A 19861-nucleotide genomic window follows, 5' to 3' on the forward strand; every position below is an offset into this window, starting at 1 on the left:
ATTTAAAGGTTGCAACGAACCCCACACGCATGTTTTCGTAATGTGGGAGGAAGCGGAAGCGCGGGGGTAACATACGAGACTCGAAACCCAAACCTCAAAAATGTGAGGCAGACATGCAAACCACTTGACCAACATGCGGCCCTGTGTGCAACTCATAACAAACAAATCAGCTGCTAGGGTCATCTTAATGGCATTGGGAGGCAGCAAAACATATTTTTTTTCACCAGTCAGCTGATGGCTGATGCAATGTCTTTGGTACATAGAACATCTTGTTTGTAGAATAGATGGATGGATGGAGATAGATAGATAGATAGAACACTTAAAATAATGAAAATGTAAATGCATGCATAACACATTTTAAATTAATCATTGCTTAACTATTTTTTATTTTCCTAAATAATAATAATAATAATAATATTACAGCGGCTTACAAAAATTGTAAATATTACATTGACTACATCACTTATTAGGAATAAAATCTCTTATTTTCGATGAACACTTAGGCCTACTACACTACAGTATGTTAGAATTGAGTAGTACTTGGAGAGGTGAGTCTTTAAAAAAATATTAGGTGGTACTTGGTGCAAAACAAAAATTGAGAACCACTGCGAGAGTCCCTGATCAATAGAGTAACTAAATGCTACTTTCTTTTTCTGAAGGCTTGTTTTACTCAAATTTGACTCCAAGTGTCGTGTTTTTAGAGGAGTTGGCAAAAGTACTCACATACTGTTGTTAATAAACAGTATTTGTACTTAGTTATCTCCCACCATTGTTGCAGAATGTCGTGCAAATTGTATGTAAAATGTTTAATACTTCTACAACACTGATTCTACAGTCACATTTGAACAATGATTGTAAATCGAGAGGTGTAAAAACGAACGTTACGGTAGCATATAACATTTTTGTTCATATGCATCATAAACACAAAGCTGTTATGCCATGCATAGCTGTTAAAACTGAGCATTTTGTTGTCATTTTCCGAAGATGCTGCTGCAGTGTTGTTTTCGAGCCTCTGCAGCAAAAAAAAAAAAAAAAAAGTGATGTAATGCTTTAGGAGCAAAACAGGTGATGTCATGCCTTTGCAGCCATACAGTATACGCAACCAGCCGAACCAGATAGCGACTTTGAGCCATTTAACGTCCCCTACGCTCGGATATAACACAAAAGAATTCAAAAAATATATGTAATCAACAAGCCCAGGCAAGTCCCTGTACATTTCCACAGCAGCGGGGTCTGCTATTCAACACCAGCCCCCCTGTTTTTTTCATTTTTTTTTGTTCACTGCTGGCGTGTTACCAGGCAAGATACAGCTCGGGGGCGTGTCAGGCATGTGTCTCCTTTTTGATTGGCTGGCCGGCTGTAGAGGAGGGCGTGGTTTAGGGAACAGTATATAAACATTGTTGCGGGGTAAGCCGGAGCTGCAGAGCTTTTCGACAGCTAACTGACGAGTACTGAAGAGGACGAGGAAGTTGTCCGATGGTTGCTTTCTGCAGACAATAAAGCTTCGAACAACTGACATTTTTTGCTTTGTCATTGAAGGTAAGGATTTGATTGAGATTTGATTACACTACATTCGGAAAGTCACTGTGCACTTTCATTATCATTTTTTTTTAAATGGAAAGCGCAGTAAAAAAACAAGAGATTTCTGCAAAATTACCAGTTTTTCAGATTTTGCTATTAATAATTTAGTTGTGAAACTATTGACAACATAATTTTAAGTACTGTGTTTCAGAGCATTTACAGAAAATGAGAATAGTTAAAATACAAAAAATGTCCAGTTTATTTATTTTATTGTTCTCAATTTTATAGCAGAGATGTCCATTTCAGATTGTATTCTAATGTAACGCGTTGCTTGTATCCCGCTGTTAATAAAAATTGTACAGTGACTTTCCAAAGACACTGCAGGAAAAAAAAGAGGAAAAGTATGGAGCCGCATACATGACATGGGGGGAAGGGGAAATGAAATTGTAGAATATGACTAATTCAGCATTGTTGAATGAATTTGTATTTTGTGTGCATATTCCATCTGCATTGTGGCCACAATTAAAAAAATCCTCAATGTCATGTCTAGAGCTCCATAGAAAACTGACTTTATTTTTGCACAAGTTTCCTTTGTTAGCCCTTCTGCAACTTCATCATCTCATCCTGTTGTTTGTTCGCCTCTTTCTTCGACGCAGGCGATGCATTCGAGTGCCTCAACCATGAAGACAGGCAGCTTGCCCCCGTCTCCGGTGGACAGCAGTCCAAGGAGGCTGTCTTGGGGCAACTTGGTGCAAAGGCTGACCGACAGTATGGAATCCAGGTCCAACAACAGCAGCAGGAGCGACCTCTCTGAGTCAGGTGGGTAAAATGCAGAATTTGGTCATTTACCCGACCGAATTCACTTCTTAATACAGGACCACTATTGCGTCACATCAGCACCTCACAAAGACGCAATATTACAGCCGGAAACTGTGCCACCGACATCAACTGGAATAGTTGAGAATTAATTTTTACCTAAAAACATAGCTGTAAATAATTCTTTAAACTAACGCTTGTAGATCTGTTCGTTTAGCTAATCAAACTTGGCTGGAACAAGTATTGCTCAATTCAACCAATCAGAGGACAGAACATTGCATTATTTCGTGCCAGTTTTTTCCCAGATTCATACTGTGCTCTCCTGAGCTCAGTCTGTTTCTTAGTTTTTTCTCTCTCTCTCGTTCTGAGCTTGAGTTCTAATCTTCATTATCCTTCTCATGCCAACAGTGTCCGAAGTGTCCGAGGAGGACCTCTTCTACGACCCCACGGAGGCGGCCATCTTGAAGGAGGTGGTGGAGCTGATCGAGCGAAGCCTACGCGAGGCCAAGGACTCGGCGTGCGCCCTGCGTTGCGCCAAGCTCCTCATCCCCGACCGGCTCCTGGAGCGCATCGGGGGCGAGCTGCTGCACCTGGCAGCCAGCGAGCCGTGCGGCCTGCGCGGCGCCCTGGTGGACCTGTGCGTGGAGCGGGGGCCGCAGTGCGAGAGCGTGGCGCAGCTCTCGGTGGACCCCTACCTGGTGCCCACGTTTCAGCTGACTCTGGTGCTGAGGCTGGAGTCCGGCGGGTTGTGGCCCAAGATCCAAGGACTTTTTAGTTCCAAAGTGCCGGCAGGAAGGCAAGCTATCAAGCTGAGCACCGGATTCCGCGTCATCAAGAAGAAACTGTACTGTTCAGAGGATCTGCTGATTGAGGAATGTTGAAGATGACTGTAACCTTCGAACAAAGAAGGACGACACCACGGTACAAGTGAAGCATTCGCAAGCGTGTACCTCAGTTTCTATGGAAACCGCCCAAATGGCAGCTACAGCTATAAGGTCATAAAAAAAACAAAGAACAAAAAAAAAAAAAATCATTTGGCATAACAGCTTTTAGTCAGACGTCATTCCATACCCGTGTGGACGCTTATTTATTTGATATTCAAATACTCATAAGACATTGCACTTTGTTTGCACAAATTTTCTTTTGCTTTTTGTATTTTCACAGTCGCGAAAAATAAATTATTTTTTTAAACAAATGGAGTCTTAGTTGTTTTGTATCCTGTCTTGTATCAGTGATTTTAAAGCACGACACACTTATGATGACCTTCTTAAAAAAATATACATTTCAGGTATTCTATTCAGTACATTTTGTGACTAAATACGCAGACAAACGCAACACATTTCAGAAGTGTATATTATGAAAATGCACATTTCATATATATATATATATATATATATATATATATATATATAAAATGTCATTTAATTTTATAGTGCTCACTGAAATAAAGACTATACAAAATAAAAATGATTGCCATACATTTAAAGACTCTTATTGAAAAGTAAAGAAAATAAGCTTAGCAGTTTCTTTCTAAAGCAATCAAAAACATTAAAAAATGACCTATAGAAAGTTAACAGCAATAATTTTGTTTTTACTTCATAATACGTCAATGAATATGGATTCATTTAAAAATACAGACAATAGAATAAACATTTAATTGCCTGTTTAAATACACTGAAACTAACTTTTTACTATCACTATAAATTGATGTCATCATTGATATGATGAAGTAAACCCCCCAAAAATATGGAGTTAATTCCATTATTTAATTAAAAAAAAATTGGCGTGCTGACATACTTCTTTCTTCAAATTTTAATAATGCTATATTTACATTATAAAAGTATAATGATAAAAAAAAAATCAGTTTTTAACAACCATATATATGTTATATAAATATATATATATATATATATATATATATATAGTAAGGACAATTTTTAGTTAGGCTTAGACTGGAGGAGTACCCAATGATAGTGTGGCCAATGAGGGAATCTTCACCCCCACTATGACCAACAGTGTCGCATGCAAATAAATAAATAAATAAATAAAGGTAAAAAGTGGTATTTTGCATGAACTGAGCACGCTCTGCAACCATTGGGGAAGGTTGTCGAAATCTGCCCGGCGACACACATGCACCAAAAAAGAAGGAAGGCCTTTTTGAGAACATGACACTGCGCTTCCTGCCAAGCACATGCGGCACGTCGGCCAAGTAACGTGAACGTGCGGGGAGCAGTGATCCCAGCTGCGGCCTTGAAAAAAGTGCTGACAGGGCGCTTGGCTTTAAATCTTGTTTGTTCAGCTCCGAAACACAAAGCGGCCACATCGTTGTTGAGCATTTCCACTTTTTATTTTATTTTCCCATATCGCCCGGTAAAAACATGGTGGGAAGAGTTTCAAGCATGGCTGATAATGCAGTTATTTCAAATGAAATAATCATTAAAAACAACAAAGTATTGTGCAAAAAGTCTTGACTCGCCAGTAGTGTGGTTTGAATGACCTTTTTCGCCGCTAGACTAAATAGTCAGAGACACACCTGTGAGGCGTAGAAGCGTGGCACATGGGCAACGGAAGATGCCAATCTGGATAAAGGTGCGGTGATATGGACTTTCGATCGTTGTTTAATGAGTTACAGATCAAGAAGTAGCCTTGTGGCGGACAAACACGCCACTGTTTTTTTTTTTTCCCCACTGTCGTGTACAGTCGGGCCTTGGTGGAGACCAAGGAGGGTTAGAGTTGGGTTGACGGTTAAGTTTGCGTTTAGAAGGTTAAGGTTAGGGGTTAAGGATTTAAGAATGAGGTGTTAGGGTTGAGGTTGGGTTGGGTCAGGGGGCCTATAATTAGAAAAGTGTGTGTGTGTGTGTGCAAGATGTTCTGAAGTAAGCCAACTCTATGAGCAAATGATAACCTTTCAAATGCAACTGCTCGAAATACAACTGTACAACCAACGCTTTGGTTAAGAAAAGAAAAAAAAAAAAAAAGCAAACAATGACAGTAAAGCATGAGTAGCCAATTAAAGAATATACAACAGCAACACTGGTCACCAAAATTCAGAAAAACATTGTTCTTGCCGGCAAGCTTATTGCACACAAAATGGAAAGGAGAGAAAAGGTTTTGAGACTTAAAATATTGTAAAAAGCTAAAATCATTTTGTCCTCAGTCCTCCATAAAAGCAGATTAGTTGTCTTTGTGTTTTAAGCAAAACGATCACATTCTGGATTTAGGAAAAACTTTTTTTTTTAATTTTTTTTACATTTTTTAAAATATTATTTATTATACATATTATTTTCTGGGTTACAGATTAACGTTTTTTTTTTTGTAGACAGCACTGAAGTGATAGTGGAGTTGAATTCGACTAATTGAAGATGTGATAGTTGGATAAGTTCTCTCACCGTGGACGCAAGTGTTTGCCGTCGACTCGTTCATCCAAACCCATTCAGACACCTTCACGGTCTCACAAACAGTCAGAACGTGTACAGCTAACACTAGTTCACGTAACACAATGACATCGCTACTCACGACAAAACCGTAAAAATTAATTAAAATCACAGTTGGGTGGAATTTTTGTCCGTAATATATTATAATGGCAACTCCGCAGTTGTGTTATGTGGGTTGTTGCAAAAGTTCGATAAATTTCTATGAGGCCGTGAAGGTAACGGTTGAGCTAAACACTGAATGGATGGACGTTGTTTCATCATCAAAGCAAACTTTTGTGTATTTTCTCTGCAACAGGAGAGTGAATTTGCTAATTGATGGCTGACGGGAGAATGTGGGCAGTTCGTCAACTATCGTAAGCGGAGCGCTTTTTCAGATGGGCATGCAGAGAACTTTTGCTTTTATTCTAGTTGAGGATAGACTCGTATATTTTGCAAGTAACCTTGCCTCTGGTTCGTGTCGTCATTTTTAGTCAAACATTTCCACACGCTTGTTTGTGGTGCAGATGCACCGCACGTTGTTTTCAGTGAGGTGTCTGTTGTTAATGCCAAAACACGTGCCCAAAAAAAAAAAAAAAAAAAAAAACGATGCGCGGTTTTCTATTGGGATGTAAATGATTGGCGTTTGTGTGGGGAATTTGCACCCTTCTGTGGCCTTCTGGAATCGCCTTCTGTCAAACAGGTGCGAGAAGAGATGATGGGCGTGTGCGCGCGGGCAGGTTGTAAGTGGCGGTCAGGGCGAGAAGAAGGGGGTCGGTCTTGCACATGGCGCTAATTCGAGAAGGTTAGCGTTGGTTTTCCAGGGTTAGAGTTACGATTGTGATTAGGTTACTACGGTGACTCGTTAGAAATCCACCCCAGACCCACATGAGTGTCATTCTCAATATACGCTACATGATGATGATAAGTTTGCTAAAACAATAAATCAAATAGTGCATTTAACTGTAAGATGAGACATCAATGACAACATACGTGTATAGACGGACAAAATTACTGCATAGATTCAAAGATTCTTAGGCGCAACTGAAGCTGAAAACCGAAATCTTCTTTTGGCTTAAATTGAATGCCCAAAAAAGAAGTCCCGTTTAGTGCCGTGGAGCGAATCCTTACCCAGATCTCAACGTTTCGTCACTTTTAACCAGTTTAGCAGGTGATGATGCCTTGTCTTATCGCGTGTCAAGTTGTCTTTGGGAGGTAAGCTCATCTTTTTACAGCCAGGTCAGTCTAGATGGAAAAAAAATACACAAATAAATCTAAACAGATAACAATGATCGACTTTTGCTGTCTTTTTGCCGGATTTAAAGCAACTGTCAATCAACCATGCAGTGGGTATGCATTCAATTAGGTTTCTAATTCATTCTTCCTTACTGCCTTCCTCACTTCTTACTTCTATTCTTTGCTTCCGTTATACCCCACTTCCTTCCAAACTTACTCACGTTCTTCCTTCTTTCCTTAAATAGGTTTATTTGTGTATACCTACTGTACTTTTACAACCCCCACAGTGTATATTTTAAGAAAGTGGTGCACAGATTCTTACAATGCTTACTTGTGAAAATAAGGAGGGATGTGACCTCAGCCGTGCAAGGAGGCGGTGATCTCGGACAGCTTGGCGCAGCTTGGCGTCCGAGCCCTCTGAGCCCTCTGGTATAGATCCGTGTCACCGAAATAGCGTGCTCGGTACAGCATACCTTCCTCTGCACGGGAGAGAATGCAAACCATTCAACGGGAATATAGACTGTGTGAGTGAAAAGCGACGATCATCCTTTTTCAAGAAAATCACGAAGCTGTCGGCTCTACCTGGTTCCAGGCTTATGGCGTTTACTACGTACTTTGTTGTTTCTCCTTCCAGCAATTGTTACGCAGGTTGGAGATATAATCGTCCTCCACAGTTTGCTCTAAGCGCTTGAGATTCCCGTCATTGACGTCTTTGGAGAAGTGCTCCGCCACATAGTACGCCACCTTCAGGTTCTCCGTCAGCCTTTTCTGCGTGTGGCCTGCCGACCTGCCACGTGACAAAGCGAGCGGGAGACAAATTGTGATGATTCTGGGAGTAAAGTAAAGTGTTTTTTTTCTTTGTTTGTTTTTGTTAACTCACGGGCGATAGCTGAGGCTGTAGGCGGGACTTTTGACCATGATTTGGCTGAGAGCGGACACAATAACCAGGATGAGGATAGGCATGACCTGCACGAAGAGGGCAAGGCCCCCCTGAGGATAAAAAATAAATAAATAAAATAAAATAAAATAAAATAAAATAAAATAAAATAAAATAAAATAAAATAAAATAAAATAAAATAAAATAAAATAAAATAAACAACATTATCTCTCCAATTTGCATGTGAATTGGCACTGAAAACTATCATGTCATGGTGCAAGGTATATATTCTTTATTCTCTGCAAAAAATAACTATTACTGCAGCTTTGTTGAGTTACTAAAATGTGAAACTCGTCGTTTATTGAGTGCCCAACTCAACGTTATTTTGTATTATACTGACCCCTAGTGGCCAAGACGCACACACCAGAAGGAGCACAATGTGGATGTATTTACTGCTTCCCATTTATAGGAAAGATATTACTATAATGCAAATCTAATACTTGGAAAATTGTCAATTAATAAATTTAGTTTTGTTTTGATACATTAAGGGTCTTGTGTGGGAAGTGAGAAGTCATATGTAAACATTTTCTATTGGGTCTATGTAAAACTCAGTCTGCCTTAATACATACGTGACTCAATAGCGCCATCTGGTGGCTAAAGTGACACATTGCATTGAGACGATACTCACGTCTCGTGGTCGCTCTCTTCTTTGTGGCCTCTGGTGACGCGTCCTCCCGTTTGTGTATGCGTGGTTGCTACCTAAATAATAACATAAGATGAATAATTAATCGGTAAGTGAAAGTTAGGGAGTAAAAAGTGGTGAAACTCACTCGCTGGATAACCTCCTCCAAAGAACATGTTGAAGAGGTCCTCAGGGGAAATATCCGCATCAAAGTTGGCATCTGCCTGTCTGGAAGGATGCTGCGTCTCCTCGCCGCACGCGTCGTACTGTCGCCTTTTTTTGGCGTTGCTCAAAACGCCGTACGCATTCCCAATGGCTACTCATTGGGAAAAACAAAACGATACGAACCTGAAGTTGAATTGTAAAGATATTAAACAAATATTCAGATGGTTTACAATAAAGGTTACCTTTAAATGCCTCCGTGGCACCGGGAGCGTGATTCTTATCAGGATGGAATTTTAACGCAAGCTTCCGGTAACATCTTTTGAGTTCATCTTCAGAGGCGTCTTTCTGCACGCCGAGGATCTCGTAGAAATCTTTGCATTGCTTAATCCTGCAAGAAGAACATGGCGATTTGTTGACATTTGTTATTGGGTTGGATAGGTTATTTAACATTTGTGCATTTTATTATTTTATTTTTTTTATAGATGGATTACATACCTTCGCACAGCATCCACCTGCTCTGCGGTGTAGGACTTTGAGGTATCTGAGGGTTTCTCTTCAGGCCTGCGATGGTCACTTTGGTTGTGTCGTAGTCGAGGTCCTGAGTCTCCATTCAAGTCCGCGTGTGCGCCTTGTCTGGGTGTGAAGCCGTTCTTGGAGATGAGCTCCAGCAGCACTATGGACAAACAATAACAATGGCTTATGTGGACATTTTTTTCTCCACAGGGAGGAAAAAAAAACAAAGCACTAGAACTAGATTGCACTTCTATATTGCATTTGTTTTTACAGGTCCAATGTAACTGTACTTTCGGTGATTTTTTTCCCCTTCAATATGTACATCTTGACTTCATTAAAAAAAGGTTGGGAAATGCTGCCATATCCCAGTGCTGTTTCATGAGCTAGTGCTTCCACACCAGCTTCCTCCAAGAACGCATTTTATTATGCACCTGACCCAAACTGTCCAAAATGGCCTCTAGACCAAGCACCAATTTTGAACAAATTGATTTTATAACATGCGTTATGTGTATTGCGGGCCATTCATTTGTTATGATGACGTCCTGGGCCAGTTTAGCTTGCAGTGATACAACCCCATCTCCCCCCGCCACCCTTCCATTACATACTGTACATTAGACTGCATGTTCACATAGACATCCATATAAAAAGGTGATGCGTTCAAGTGCTGGAAGGTTCAACTCACCCTTCGCCTTCTCGGTGGGGAAAAGCCTCTGGGCCTTCTCCAGGAATCTCCTCGCTTTGTCCGGCTGCTCGCTGCCCAGCGCCGCGGCGGCGATGTCGATGCACCGCTCCGCCTCATCCCGGTTCACCTCCATGGTGTGGTGGACCTCGGTGGGTTAGCGGCAGGACCGGAAGTTGATAAAGAGGCGCGGTGACGTCATGCGAATCCTGACGCCGGCAGTCGCAAGGAGTGAGGGTCTTTTTTTTTGCCAGCCTCGAAATATATAGCTGGAGACTCAAAGAAATGGGTTAGCACCGTTAACGAGGGATGACCGATGTGTGGTGGATTAAGTCGTCCACTAGAGGGAGACAAATCATTCCTTTAAAATAAAAAACAAATATGTTGGTCAAAAACGGTGCTGCCTTGTAGTCATAGTGGGTTGCAAGCATAAAAATGATAAATAAAATGAAGTGTGGCCGTAACAATACTTCACATTTTCTACCATTAGTTCAGAGAAAAGGGATAGTGAGTGTTGTTACAATTATTTTTGTTTTGGTTGTTGAATTTTATAGTGTGATTGTGTAGATTATTATTATTGTCTGTTTTTATTCACTTTATTTGATAGAAGATATTTCCTTTTACACTAGTCACCAAAAAAGTTAAGGATATTGGTTCGGGTGAAATTTCAGGAGGAACCTAAAATGCACCATATAACCAGAACAGGTGAACTTAATTCGACCTCTAAAATTTTGTAACCACAACTTTACATTGATTGAATAGTTTTTGCAAAACTGGTTTTCTCTGGCAAAAATCAGAACAGTAAAAATCACAACAGGCATTTGAGCCACATGAATCACCTAAAAATTCCAGGTTCAGTTTGAATTGTCATTTAAACAAATCACCTGTGAGGGAATTGGCTACTAAACTTAGATTACACCCTACCTTCATTGAACCAATGCACATATTTTTCATTACCCCTCAAAAATCTCACATTTCCAAACAATGGGGGGAGTGGTTTCATTGGTTCTGCATGTCAGAATACATTGCTAGAATAGATAAACAGAAATAGTAATTGTATCATTTATTAGAGCACAACAGAACTGATAATCTACCACTGCACAGTATTGTGCCACTGCCACAGCACACTGGTTGGGAGTTACTGGCTCAGTGTTAGTGTGTCATCAGCAGATTGCAACATAGATACGGAGCGGAAGAGTCACAGAACAAACGCATCAAAAAGCATGTCCTTGAAAATTCACAGGGTGATAAATGGTTCAAACACCTGTTGTGAATTTTACTGTTCAGTTCTTTGTTAGTGAACAGTATAGTTGTGCAAAAATTACATGAATGGTTGGATGTGTATTCAAAAGTTTTGAGAAGGTCAAATGAAGTTTACCTGTAAAGGTTAAAGTGCACCTTTGGATCATTTTTTTCTGAAAGCCCAATATCACTTTTTGTGAGTAGTTTAAAAGTAAATAGAAGATAACACAAGATAAATAAAAAAAAAAAAAAGAAAAACTTTGGATGAGAGGCAGGGTGGGTACACACTGGACTGGCTGCCAGTCAATCGCAAAACACATATTTGAATGTGGTAGGAAGCCAGAGTACCTGGAGACAACGCGCACAAGCATAGTGACATGGAAAGGCTATCCAACAAGATCGGCGCCGGGATTAGAACCCTAAAATTTATAACTGAAGGCAGACTTGCCAACCAAATTCTGCTGCCATATTGATCAATTAAAAAAAAAAGATAAAATCATTTACTCATACAATATAAAATGGATACAACTAATCCAAATAAAAACAAAAAATATAAATGATCCAAATTAAATTAAATAATAAAACCAATAGATAAAAAGAATAAATGCAATAAATAAAAAATGCAAACAGACTAAGTAAAATTAATAAAATGTCAACTAAGTCAATACAAAAATAAATATAATCATTAAAAATGAATGAATCATCAAAAATGAAAATCAATCATAAAAATTAAAAGCATTCTAAACTGCTCTGAGTTCACTCCTCAAACATAATGAATCCACTGTACAATATAAAATAAATAGATCAAATTTAAAAATATAAATTCTTAAAAATATGTCCAATCAACACGAATAATTATAACTATTACAATTTCAATAACAAATATAAATCATAAAAAAGGAATACAATTTAAAATAAAAATAATACAAAATTAAAAAAACGTTTTAGTTTATGAGAGTATTTTATTTCAAATCTGATTGGCTCGTGCAGGTATACCAAACTTGTATGTCGATGTGAATGGACGTTTACGTACTGTTGGAGCCCTTTCTAATTTAAATAAAACTTTTAAGGTTAGTCATCCAACGCTGGTGCTTGTGACGTCACCATTTTAAACCCCACGCGGATGTCTGGTGATGCGGGGCATAGGTGCGTGTGAGAGACGGGGTGAAAAGTGGGGTGGGGGGCACAAGAGCCTAATAATCACACATCTGGATGAAGAGCGAAGAAGAGGTGGCGAACAGCAGATGGCCCAGCAGCCAATCACAGAGCGGCGAGTGGGCGGGAGCTGCGAGCCGATTGGCTGGGGAGCCGCACAGGCACCTCGCGCTTCCCCATCCCTTTTTGGTTTTGATGCGACACACTTCTCTCCTCTCTTTTATTTTCTGTTTAAAACAAGGCGACCGGCTGGCTATCACTGCTTCAAAGCCCTCTTTAATCCCGCCTTCGGTGAGTTGTTAAAGTTGTCTTCTGCTGCCCCCCCCCGCCTCCGCCTTCATTTTCAAGGAGCCTGTCACCGATAGACGTTACGCAACGCTTCCTAGTGGCCTGAGCATCACAGTATCTGTCGCCTTTTTTCCCCCTCCATTGGACTAGTAACCTTTCTAATTGTTGTCTTCGTTTTATATTTTCCCGGGGTGGCTGAAGAGCATTTATCCAACCAAACCTGACAGACACCACCGCGATGACGGTGGCGGAGGAGCGAAAACAGAAGCAACAACAACAGCCCGCATCCAGCAACGGCTCTCCGATGGAGGCCTCCTGCAGGGAAGACGCGTTCGACCACACGTACGAGGAGAAGCAAGGCCCCAAGCCGCCGAGGATCGTCGTGTGGAGGAACGTCATCCTCATGACCCTGTTGCATATAGGTGCCCTGTACGGCGTGCTCCTCGTCCCCAGCGCCGCGCTCGCCACGCTTCTCTGGTGTAAGTGCGCTACAGTCGTGCCATATGGCCGGCCTCTTGTTTGTTCCGTCCACTCGACACACCGGCATGCCACACACACTTGGTTGATTGACACCAATGTGCACGGTTTGAGACAGGCACGCCATAAAAGAATGTCTAACGTCATCATATACATTAATGCTGGTGTCATTTGTTGCGAGGTGCAATCCGGTTTCCAAGAATTTCAAATTACAAAACGGTGGCCGTTAAAACACACTTTAAACAATATGTTGACTTTGATGGAAACCTGGGAGTTAGCGTGCCCCAGTCAAACTGTGGCCTCAGTGGTCATACAAGTAATGACAAATGAGTGGAGCGTAATCAAAGTCACATTGCTCTCATTTTACTCAACAGGAAACAGAATCTGGAATTAAGCTGTTCGGTCGTGGTGAAACAGGCCATTGTAAAACATTCCTAATGGTCGTATAAGTGTAAACGCAAGTTTAAACAGTACCAACTTTTATGACAGTAAGAATTTTGTCCTAAAATACTTTTGTGGTGTCAAAAGTAAGAATTGCTATTCATTTTGGTGGATGTTAAGACACTAAACTTTTTGATGACAAGTGAGAAAGGTGCAGACGGTCTCGTTGCTTTCAATTTTACCATTGGAAAAAAACTCTTGGAAATAATTTTATGGTCAGAAAACTTGAGTTTTTAACTAAACAAAAACAAAGACTCTTATAACGTTTAAGACACAAGCACGGTATGTTCAAAGTTGTGTGGTCCAAAAGAAACAATGGAAAGTAAACCTCATACATAAATGGGAAAAAGAAGTAAAATGTCACATTATGCATTATAATATCCCATTAAAGGCATCGTTCGTATGCTATGCTTATCTGTGGCAGCTTGAAAGCTGGATGTTGGTCCCACATGAAACAGTGGAAATCTATCGCAGGGCTCATCAGAAACAGTAACAATCATAAAAATATAAGTTAATCAAGATCAAAGTCATGTCCTTTGAAAATCATGCAAAGTTGGAAGTAATCTCGGGGTTAAAAGGTGGCCGTCATATGAGTAAGTTGAAAATCCTCTCTTTGATGGCAAAGATCCTTTGTTTAAAAAAAGTAAGATAATTGCTGTTCATGTTGGAATATTAAACTTCTTGGATGACTGAGAGGAAGATGTAATTCCCCCTTTCCATCAAATTCCACAGAAGTAATGGAAATATGTTTTCTTTGCAGATAATGTAAGGAAATGATCTATTTGGAAAATTGTCCCTTTTGTTAGTTTGCACAAAATGCAGCCTTTGATATTATATCTAAAATGGCGGTTGTGCATCAGTTAAGTTGTTACCAAATTTGGAATTTACAATGTAGCAGCTTCCACCCGTCTCCGTCGAAAAACAGAATTCACAAGTATGCAGTGAATGAGTTAATGCATTCAAATTCAGATGCCAAACCGTATTGGTTAAAAAGTATTAGTGCAAAACCAATTTGTAAGTTCACAAAACCCAGAGAATCCCATCTGGCCCCAAGCCTGCTGAGTTGCTCCACGGTGGGGCACGATAAGCGGCTGTGACCAAAACAAGAAGCGCAGAGGCCGGGAGAAACAAACAAACCAAACATGACGGCTGTTGAACACGCTTTTCTCGATTGACTCGGCTTGATTTTCAAACAAAAAACAAAACAAAAAAACGTTATTTAAAACGCCCTTTATCTGCATATTTACACTGCAAAAACGACAACTATCACTCAACGCCATGATGCCATCTGTGCTAATCATCGAGATAACAGGACTCCGTTGATCAAAACAAGACGTATGCCGGTGACATTTTCATCCGTTGCTGTGATCGGGTGAAACAAGTTTGGTATTTACCGAAATATTTTGCAAAATGACATTTTAAAGCTATATTTTAATACTGTGACACTACCATTTTTTTTTGCACACTGTTAACAGACCGTCAGACAATATGAGCCATGAGAAGGCGCTAAAAAAAATGTCCTGGCATATAAATCAGATAAAATGTATCAATCGTCCAACTCTATCCCGAACCCACCAAGTCTCCACGTGCACGTTGCGTAAGCCGTGGGTGAATAGTGAATAAAACAAATGCGATACAGTCGGTCAGTGATCATGTGCTACTGTATGACTCAAGTCACACTACTGTGTAACATGCCTTGACTTGCCGTTTATTCACTTGCATGTCAAACACGGTTAGGTCTTGAAAGAACACTACAGTGAACACTGTCAGGGAATAGTAGCCACTCCCCTAAAAAATGTTTCTCATTGACTTGGGCTGCAACTAACAATTGTTTTGAGAGTTTTTTTGCATTGTGTGCTTAATTGCGTTTTGTGTCTTGGCAGCCGCACTTTGCTTTTTGATAAGTGCTTTAGGAGTGACAGCAGGCGCTCACCGCCTATGGAGTCACAGGTCCTACAAGGCCACTCTACCTTTAAGGATCTTCCTCGCTGTTGCCAACTCTATGTCCTTTCAGGTAACCCCCAAAAAAGAAAGAAACATAAAAATCACGCTTCAGGCGTTAAAATGTTTTCCTCCCCCTGACAGAACGATATCTACGAGTGGGCCCGCGACCACAGGGTCCACCACAAGTACTCTGAGACGGACGCCGACCCGCACAACGCCGTGCGCGGCTTTTTCTTCTCGCACATCGGCTGGCTGCTGGTGCGCAAACATCCCGACGTCATCGAGAAGGGACGCAAACTGGAGCTTTACGACCTGCTGGACGACAAGGTGGTCACGTTTCAGAGGAAGTGAGTACGCCGCAATGAAACGCGTTTGGCTTTGGTGGGGTTTGCATTTTTGAGAAAGTAATTGGAATTAATATTTAATGGGATTTGTTTCTGATATTTGCAAAGTGTTTTCTTTTTTTTTTTTCCATTTACAAATTTTAAGGTATCTTAAATTACTTACCATTACATTTTTTTATATATATTTTCCTGTCTAGTTGGCAAAGTTTCAAAGTCCAAAAAAAATTAGCCCCCCCCAAACTTAAGTTTGAAAGTAGGTATTTTATTTCTTATTTTTTAAAAGCTCCTAATTAGGGAGATTTTTAGATTCTCATAATCAGTATTTTAGGGTTATGCGATGGTATAAATGTCTAGTATCTTATTTAATTTGTAAAATGTAAAAAAAATTTGGATGAGCAAATTACTTTTCAGTAATAGTAATTCTGTGCAGAGGATAAAGAATATGACTGTGTGTGGCTTAGCCCACCAGTAAGGTACTTTTATAAAGCGGTGCATTAACAATATAAATAAAGCCCAGGCTATATGCTGCTCATCTGGTTTCACAAGGTAATTGAAACATGCGGCATTGACCCACAATGACAACAGCGATCCCGCCTTTTCACCTAAAGAAAATATATTCACTGCCATGCTTTGTCTTCCAAACAGACACTACAAGCTGTCAGTGCTGCTCATGTGCTTCTTCGTGCCCATTTTTGTGCCTTGGTACTTTTGGGGCGAGTCTCTGTGGGTGGCCTACTTCGTGCCGGCGGTGCTGCGCTACACGCTGGTGCTCAACGCCACCTGGCTGGTTAATAGCGCCGCACACATGTGGGGCAATCGGCCGTACGACCAGAGCATCAACCCCCGGGAAAACAAGTTTGTCACGTTCAGCGCCATAGGTATGACACAACACAAGCATGTACAGTAGTTAATTGTGTGAATCTGTTTAGGAGTCACAAGCCATACATTGCACAAATGATTTCCTGTGCTCAAGAGCTGGGCAATCGGAATTTGATTGTGATTTCATTCTCATCAAAGAAAAAGATTAATGTCCTTAACAGTGTGGTGTGCTGCAATTTGTCGTTATGTGAACTTGCCGGCACAGAACATGCTTTTAATTTGAACTGTTTTACACCCGTGCAACAAAAATAAGAACACCACATTGTATATTTAAATACAAGACAAGCCTCATTTTAGAAACATGGCCACTCCTAATGCTAAGTGCACATAAAATCTTATTGACATCTAACAGAAAATTAGCATCAACATCCGGGAGTGATATTTTTTTAAAATAACAAATATTCACACACAAATGCCGTAGGAACACGTACATACAAGAAATATAACAAGACATTCTTCACAATCTGTGGAAAAAAGTGGCAGTACATGAATAGAGCAATTTTCTTCTTCTACTCATCTCATTCTCAGTGTAAGGTATATTCCAGTAATGCGCTGCACCACACTGCCCCCAAGAGGCCAACACATGCATAGCAGGAACAATCAGGATTTTTATTTTATAGTTTATAACAGGGGTGGGCAAACTTTTTGATTGGCGGGCCACAATGGGTTCTAGAACCCCATCGGATAAAAAAAACAAAACATTTAATTGTAAATGAAAATGAACAAAAGCATTACAACACTATATCTGTCTTTGACACACCACAGTATTTAGAAAATAAAACATTAACAATGTTTATTCATTTCATTTTTTTCAAGTTAAAATATGTAATGGGCCGCATGTGGCCCCCGGGCCGTACTTTGTCCACACCTGGTTTATAGCATATTCTTATTTAACTCTATTGGTAATTTCGTTTCTTTTTGTTTTTTCAAGTTATATTTAAAGTAGCGTTTTCAAGGGTTTAAAGAAATAATTATTGTGATCTCTGAATTGAGTAGTAGAGCTTTGGTAGTTGACGTCAATGAATAATGGTTTGTATTAATTTGGGATTTTAATATCGAATCAAAATAATCATTATAAATTTTTCCATTATCGCCCAGCTGTGTTCTAATAAAATGTCCCGATGTATTTTGATGCAGGTGAAGGTTTCCACAACTACCACCACACGTTCCCCTACGACTATGCCACCAGCGAGTTCGGCTGCAAATTCAACCTGACCACCTGCTTCATCGACGTGATGTGCTTCCTGGGCCTCGCCAAGGATCGCAAACGAGTAACCCACGAGATGGTGCTGGCGCGAGCGCAGCGCACGGGCGACGGCAGCTACCGCAGTGGCTAAAATCCAAACGAGCCACCAGACCTCGCCGAGCTTGAAACGGAAAATAAAAAAACCTCCACAAGTCATTTTTTTTCTGACGGCGTTTCATCTCTTCATCCACTACGAGGAGTCTTAAGTCGGCTTCACGGGGGGGGGGCCGCGACCACATTTTTGCTTGTTTTTGTGGTTTTTCGTAGCCGTTTCTAAAATTTGTGAAGCCGATTTAACATCAACATTAACACGTTTTAGCTAAGCTCTCAGCCTTCCTGCGTTCAATCGGGCTTCGGTGTTTGGCAAAAGTGTTTTGGATTTGAATTTATTTTGGGAAAAAAAAATTGCCGTGTACTCAAAGGTCGCTGATGTAGCCACTTGTTTATCTTATCCTACACAATTAATAGATTGTTAGCGTCGTTAAGTTTAAAAAAAAAAAAAAAGACAATCCAAACATTTGACAAACTAAAACCAAAAGTGTAGAAAATGGTTCATTTGTTGTGAAATTTAACAATCAAGTTGTTTATCTAGTGCCAAATTTTTTTTTTTTTTCAGTGCGCTTTGTGGACGTTTTTGGATATTCTCGTGGCGTCCGTGGCTTCGCTTCCTCTTGCGACGTTTTATGCAACATCTCCACCGGTCGATGTAGCAGCCGGGTCATGTGACCATGTGGCCATCCATGCATGATGGTGATGGTACACCGTACGTTTTGTCGGCGAGCGCCGTGAATCTCAACCCTCTTTCGAGTGCCGGGTTTTACCGAATGCTTCTACGATCTTATTTATGTATTTATTGTTGCGTTCTTTTTGGTACCGACTGAAATAGCATCGCTCAGATAAGAACCGCTAGCCTTCGAAACCCGTTTCGTATCTTCTATCTGGAATTGGAGCGCCTGTTTATTTTGTCCCTCCCTGATCCACCTTTCAAAAAGTCAGGAAATTACCAAATGCCTTATGACTTGATTCATTCCTGATGGTCACCCGTTCTGTCCCGACAAAAATCAGATCAAATGAAACCAAGGTCCATGTTTACAGAGGCATAGTTGGTATTACAATTAAAAGTAGCACTTAAAAAAAAAACAAGTGTGGGAGGGGGAGGGGGTAACCCATTTAGTCAAATGTCATGTGCAAAATTCCGAACTCCACATCTCTCATTTAACGAATGTGCCAACTGGTTAGCGATGCCACACGCTGTGCAAGCACTACCCCCCCAAATTAGCGTCGCTCCAAAAGCGACAAGGATTGCAAAAAGTTAGGAAGTCTTGAATTGTTTTGTCAAACTGCTCAGTTCGGAAATAAAGTTCACAGTATTTTCAAGACGCGTGTCATTCTTGTGTTTATGTTGAGAATTTTGCCAAGGTTGGTTATAAAAATGGCTTTTATCAACAATCACTTAAAAAAACAAATTTTCTTTATATTTTCAAAAGGGGGAGAGAATGGAAAACAGTCCCCCACTTAAAATAATGGCTTAGTCAAATTTTGACTTTTTTTTTTTATTCATCGCCTCAGGATGAAAAAAAATGGCCACATCCTCCTCAGTTAAACCCTTAAATTCTACTCCTGAAATGAAAGTAGTTGGTTCAGTTTTTCGTGTTATCTTAAATTAGGGAGGTAATGAAATGTTAAAACGTTTTTTTATTTGACAACAAAAAAAGGACTACCAAATTAAGTGCGTGAATTTGGTAGGTTTTTCTTTTGGGTGAGTCCAATGAAATGGGATCATAAAAGTAAAGAAAAGCACATTTTTTTCCCCCTTTTTCACTGAAATATTTCTATTGCTGTCCGATTAAAAAGGTTTTCCTTTTTATTTGCATAAGAGAAAGATGTCCAATGAAAAAAAGTATGACCTCAAACTTAAATTTGCAGGGGAAAAAAAGTACATAAAA

The 19861-nt window shown here is 40.2% G+C and overlaps 3 protein-coding genes across 3 annotated transcripts; 2 read left to right on the forward strand and 1 right to left on the reverse strand.

Annotated features, from left to right (window-relative positions):
• The first annotated feature begins 1392 nt into the window (after positions 1–1392).
• Positions 1393–3532, forward strand: ddit4 (DNA-damage-inducible transcript 4). The gene is made up of 3 exons (XM_088283774.1): positions 1393–1539; positions 2178–2340; positions 2746–3532. The coding sequence occupies exons 2-3, from the start codon at positions 2181–2183 to the stop codon at positions 3216–3218; spliced, it is 633 nt and encodes a 210-aa protein (XP_088139900.1). The 5' UTR covers positions 1393–1539; positions 2178–2180; the 3' UTR covers positions 3219–3532.
• A 2780-nt stretch (positions 3533–6312) lies between these two features.
• dnajb12b (DnaJ heat shock protein family (Hsp40) member B12b) lies at positions 6313–10227 on the reverse strand. The gene is made up of 9 exons (XM_088283835.1): positions 9903–10227; positions 9203–9380; positions 8950–9095; positions 8691–8858; positions 8549–8619; positions 7864–7973; positions 7598–7770; positions 7315–7462; positions 6313–6992 (listed from the first exon to the last, which is right to left on the reverse strand). The coding sequence occupies exons 1-8, from the start codon at positions 10033–10035 to the stop codon at positions 7341–7343; spliced, it is 1101 nt and encodes a 366-aa protein (XP_088139961.1). The 5' UTR covers positions 10036–10227; the 3' UTR covers positions 6313–6992; positions 7315–7340.
• A 2194-nt stretch (positions 10228–12421) lies between these two features.
• Positions 12422–18071, forward strand: scd (stearoyl-CoA desaturase (delta-9-desaturase)). Its single transcript, XM_088283836.1, has 6 exons — positions 12422–12587; positions 12786–13063; positions 15386–15516; positions 15588–15793; positions 16436–16668; positions 17807–18071. The coding sequence occupies exons 2-6, from the start codon at positions 12823–12825 to the stop codon at positions 18004–18006; spliced, it is 1011 nt and encodes a 336-aa protein (XP_088139962.1). The 5' UTR covers positions 12422–12587; positions 12786–12822; the 3' UTR covers positions 18007–18071.
• The last annotated feature ends 1790 nt before the right edge of the window (positions 18072–19861 follow it).

The sequence above is a fragment of the Idiotropiscis lumnitzeri genome, chromosome 20, assembly GCF_059441095.1.
Source record: "Idiotropiscis lumnitzeri isolate Australia: NSW breed Sydney's pygmy pipehorse chromosome 20, RoL_Ilum_1.0, whole genome shotgun sequence".
NCBI classification, from domain to species: Eukaryota; Metazoa; Chordata; class Actinopteri; order Syngnathiformes; family Syngnathidae; genus Idiotropiscis; species Idiotropiscis lumnitzeri.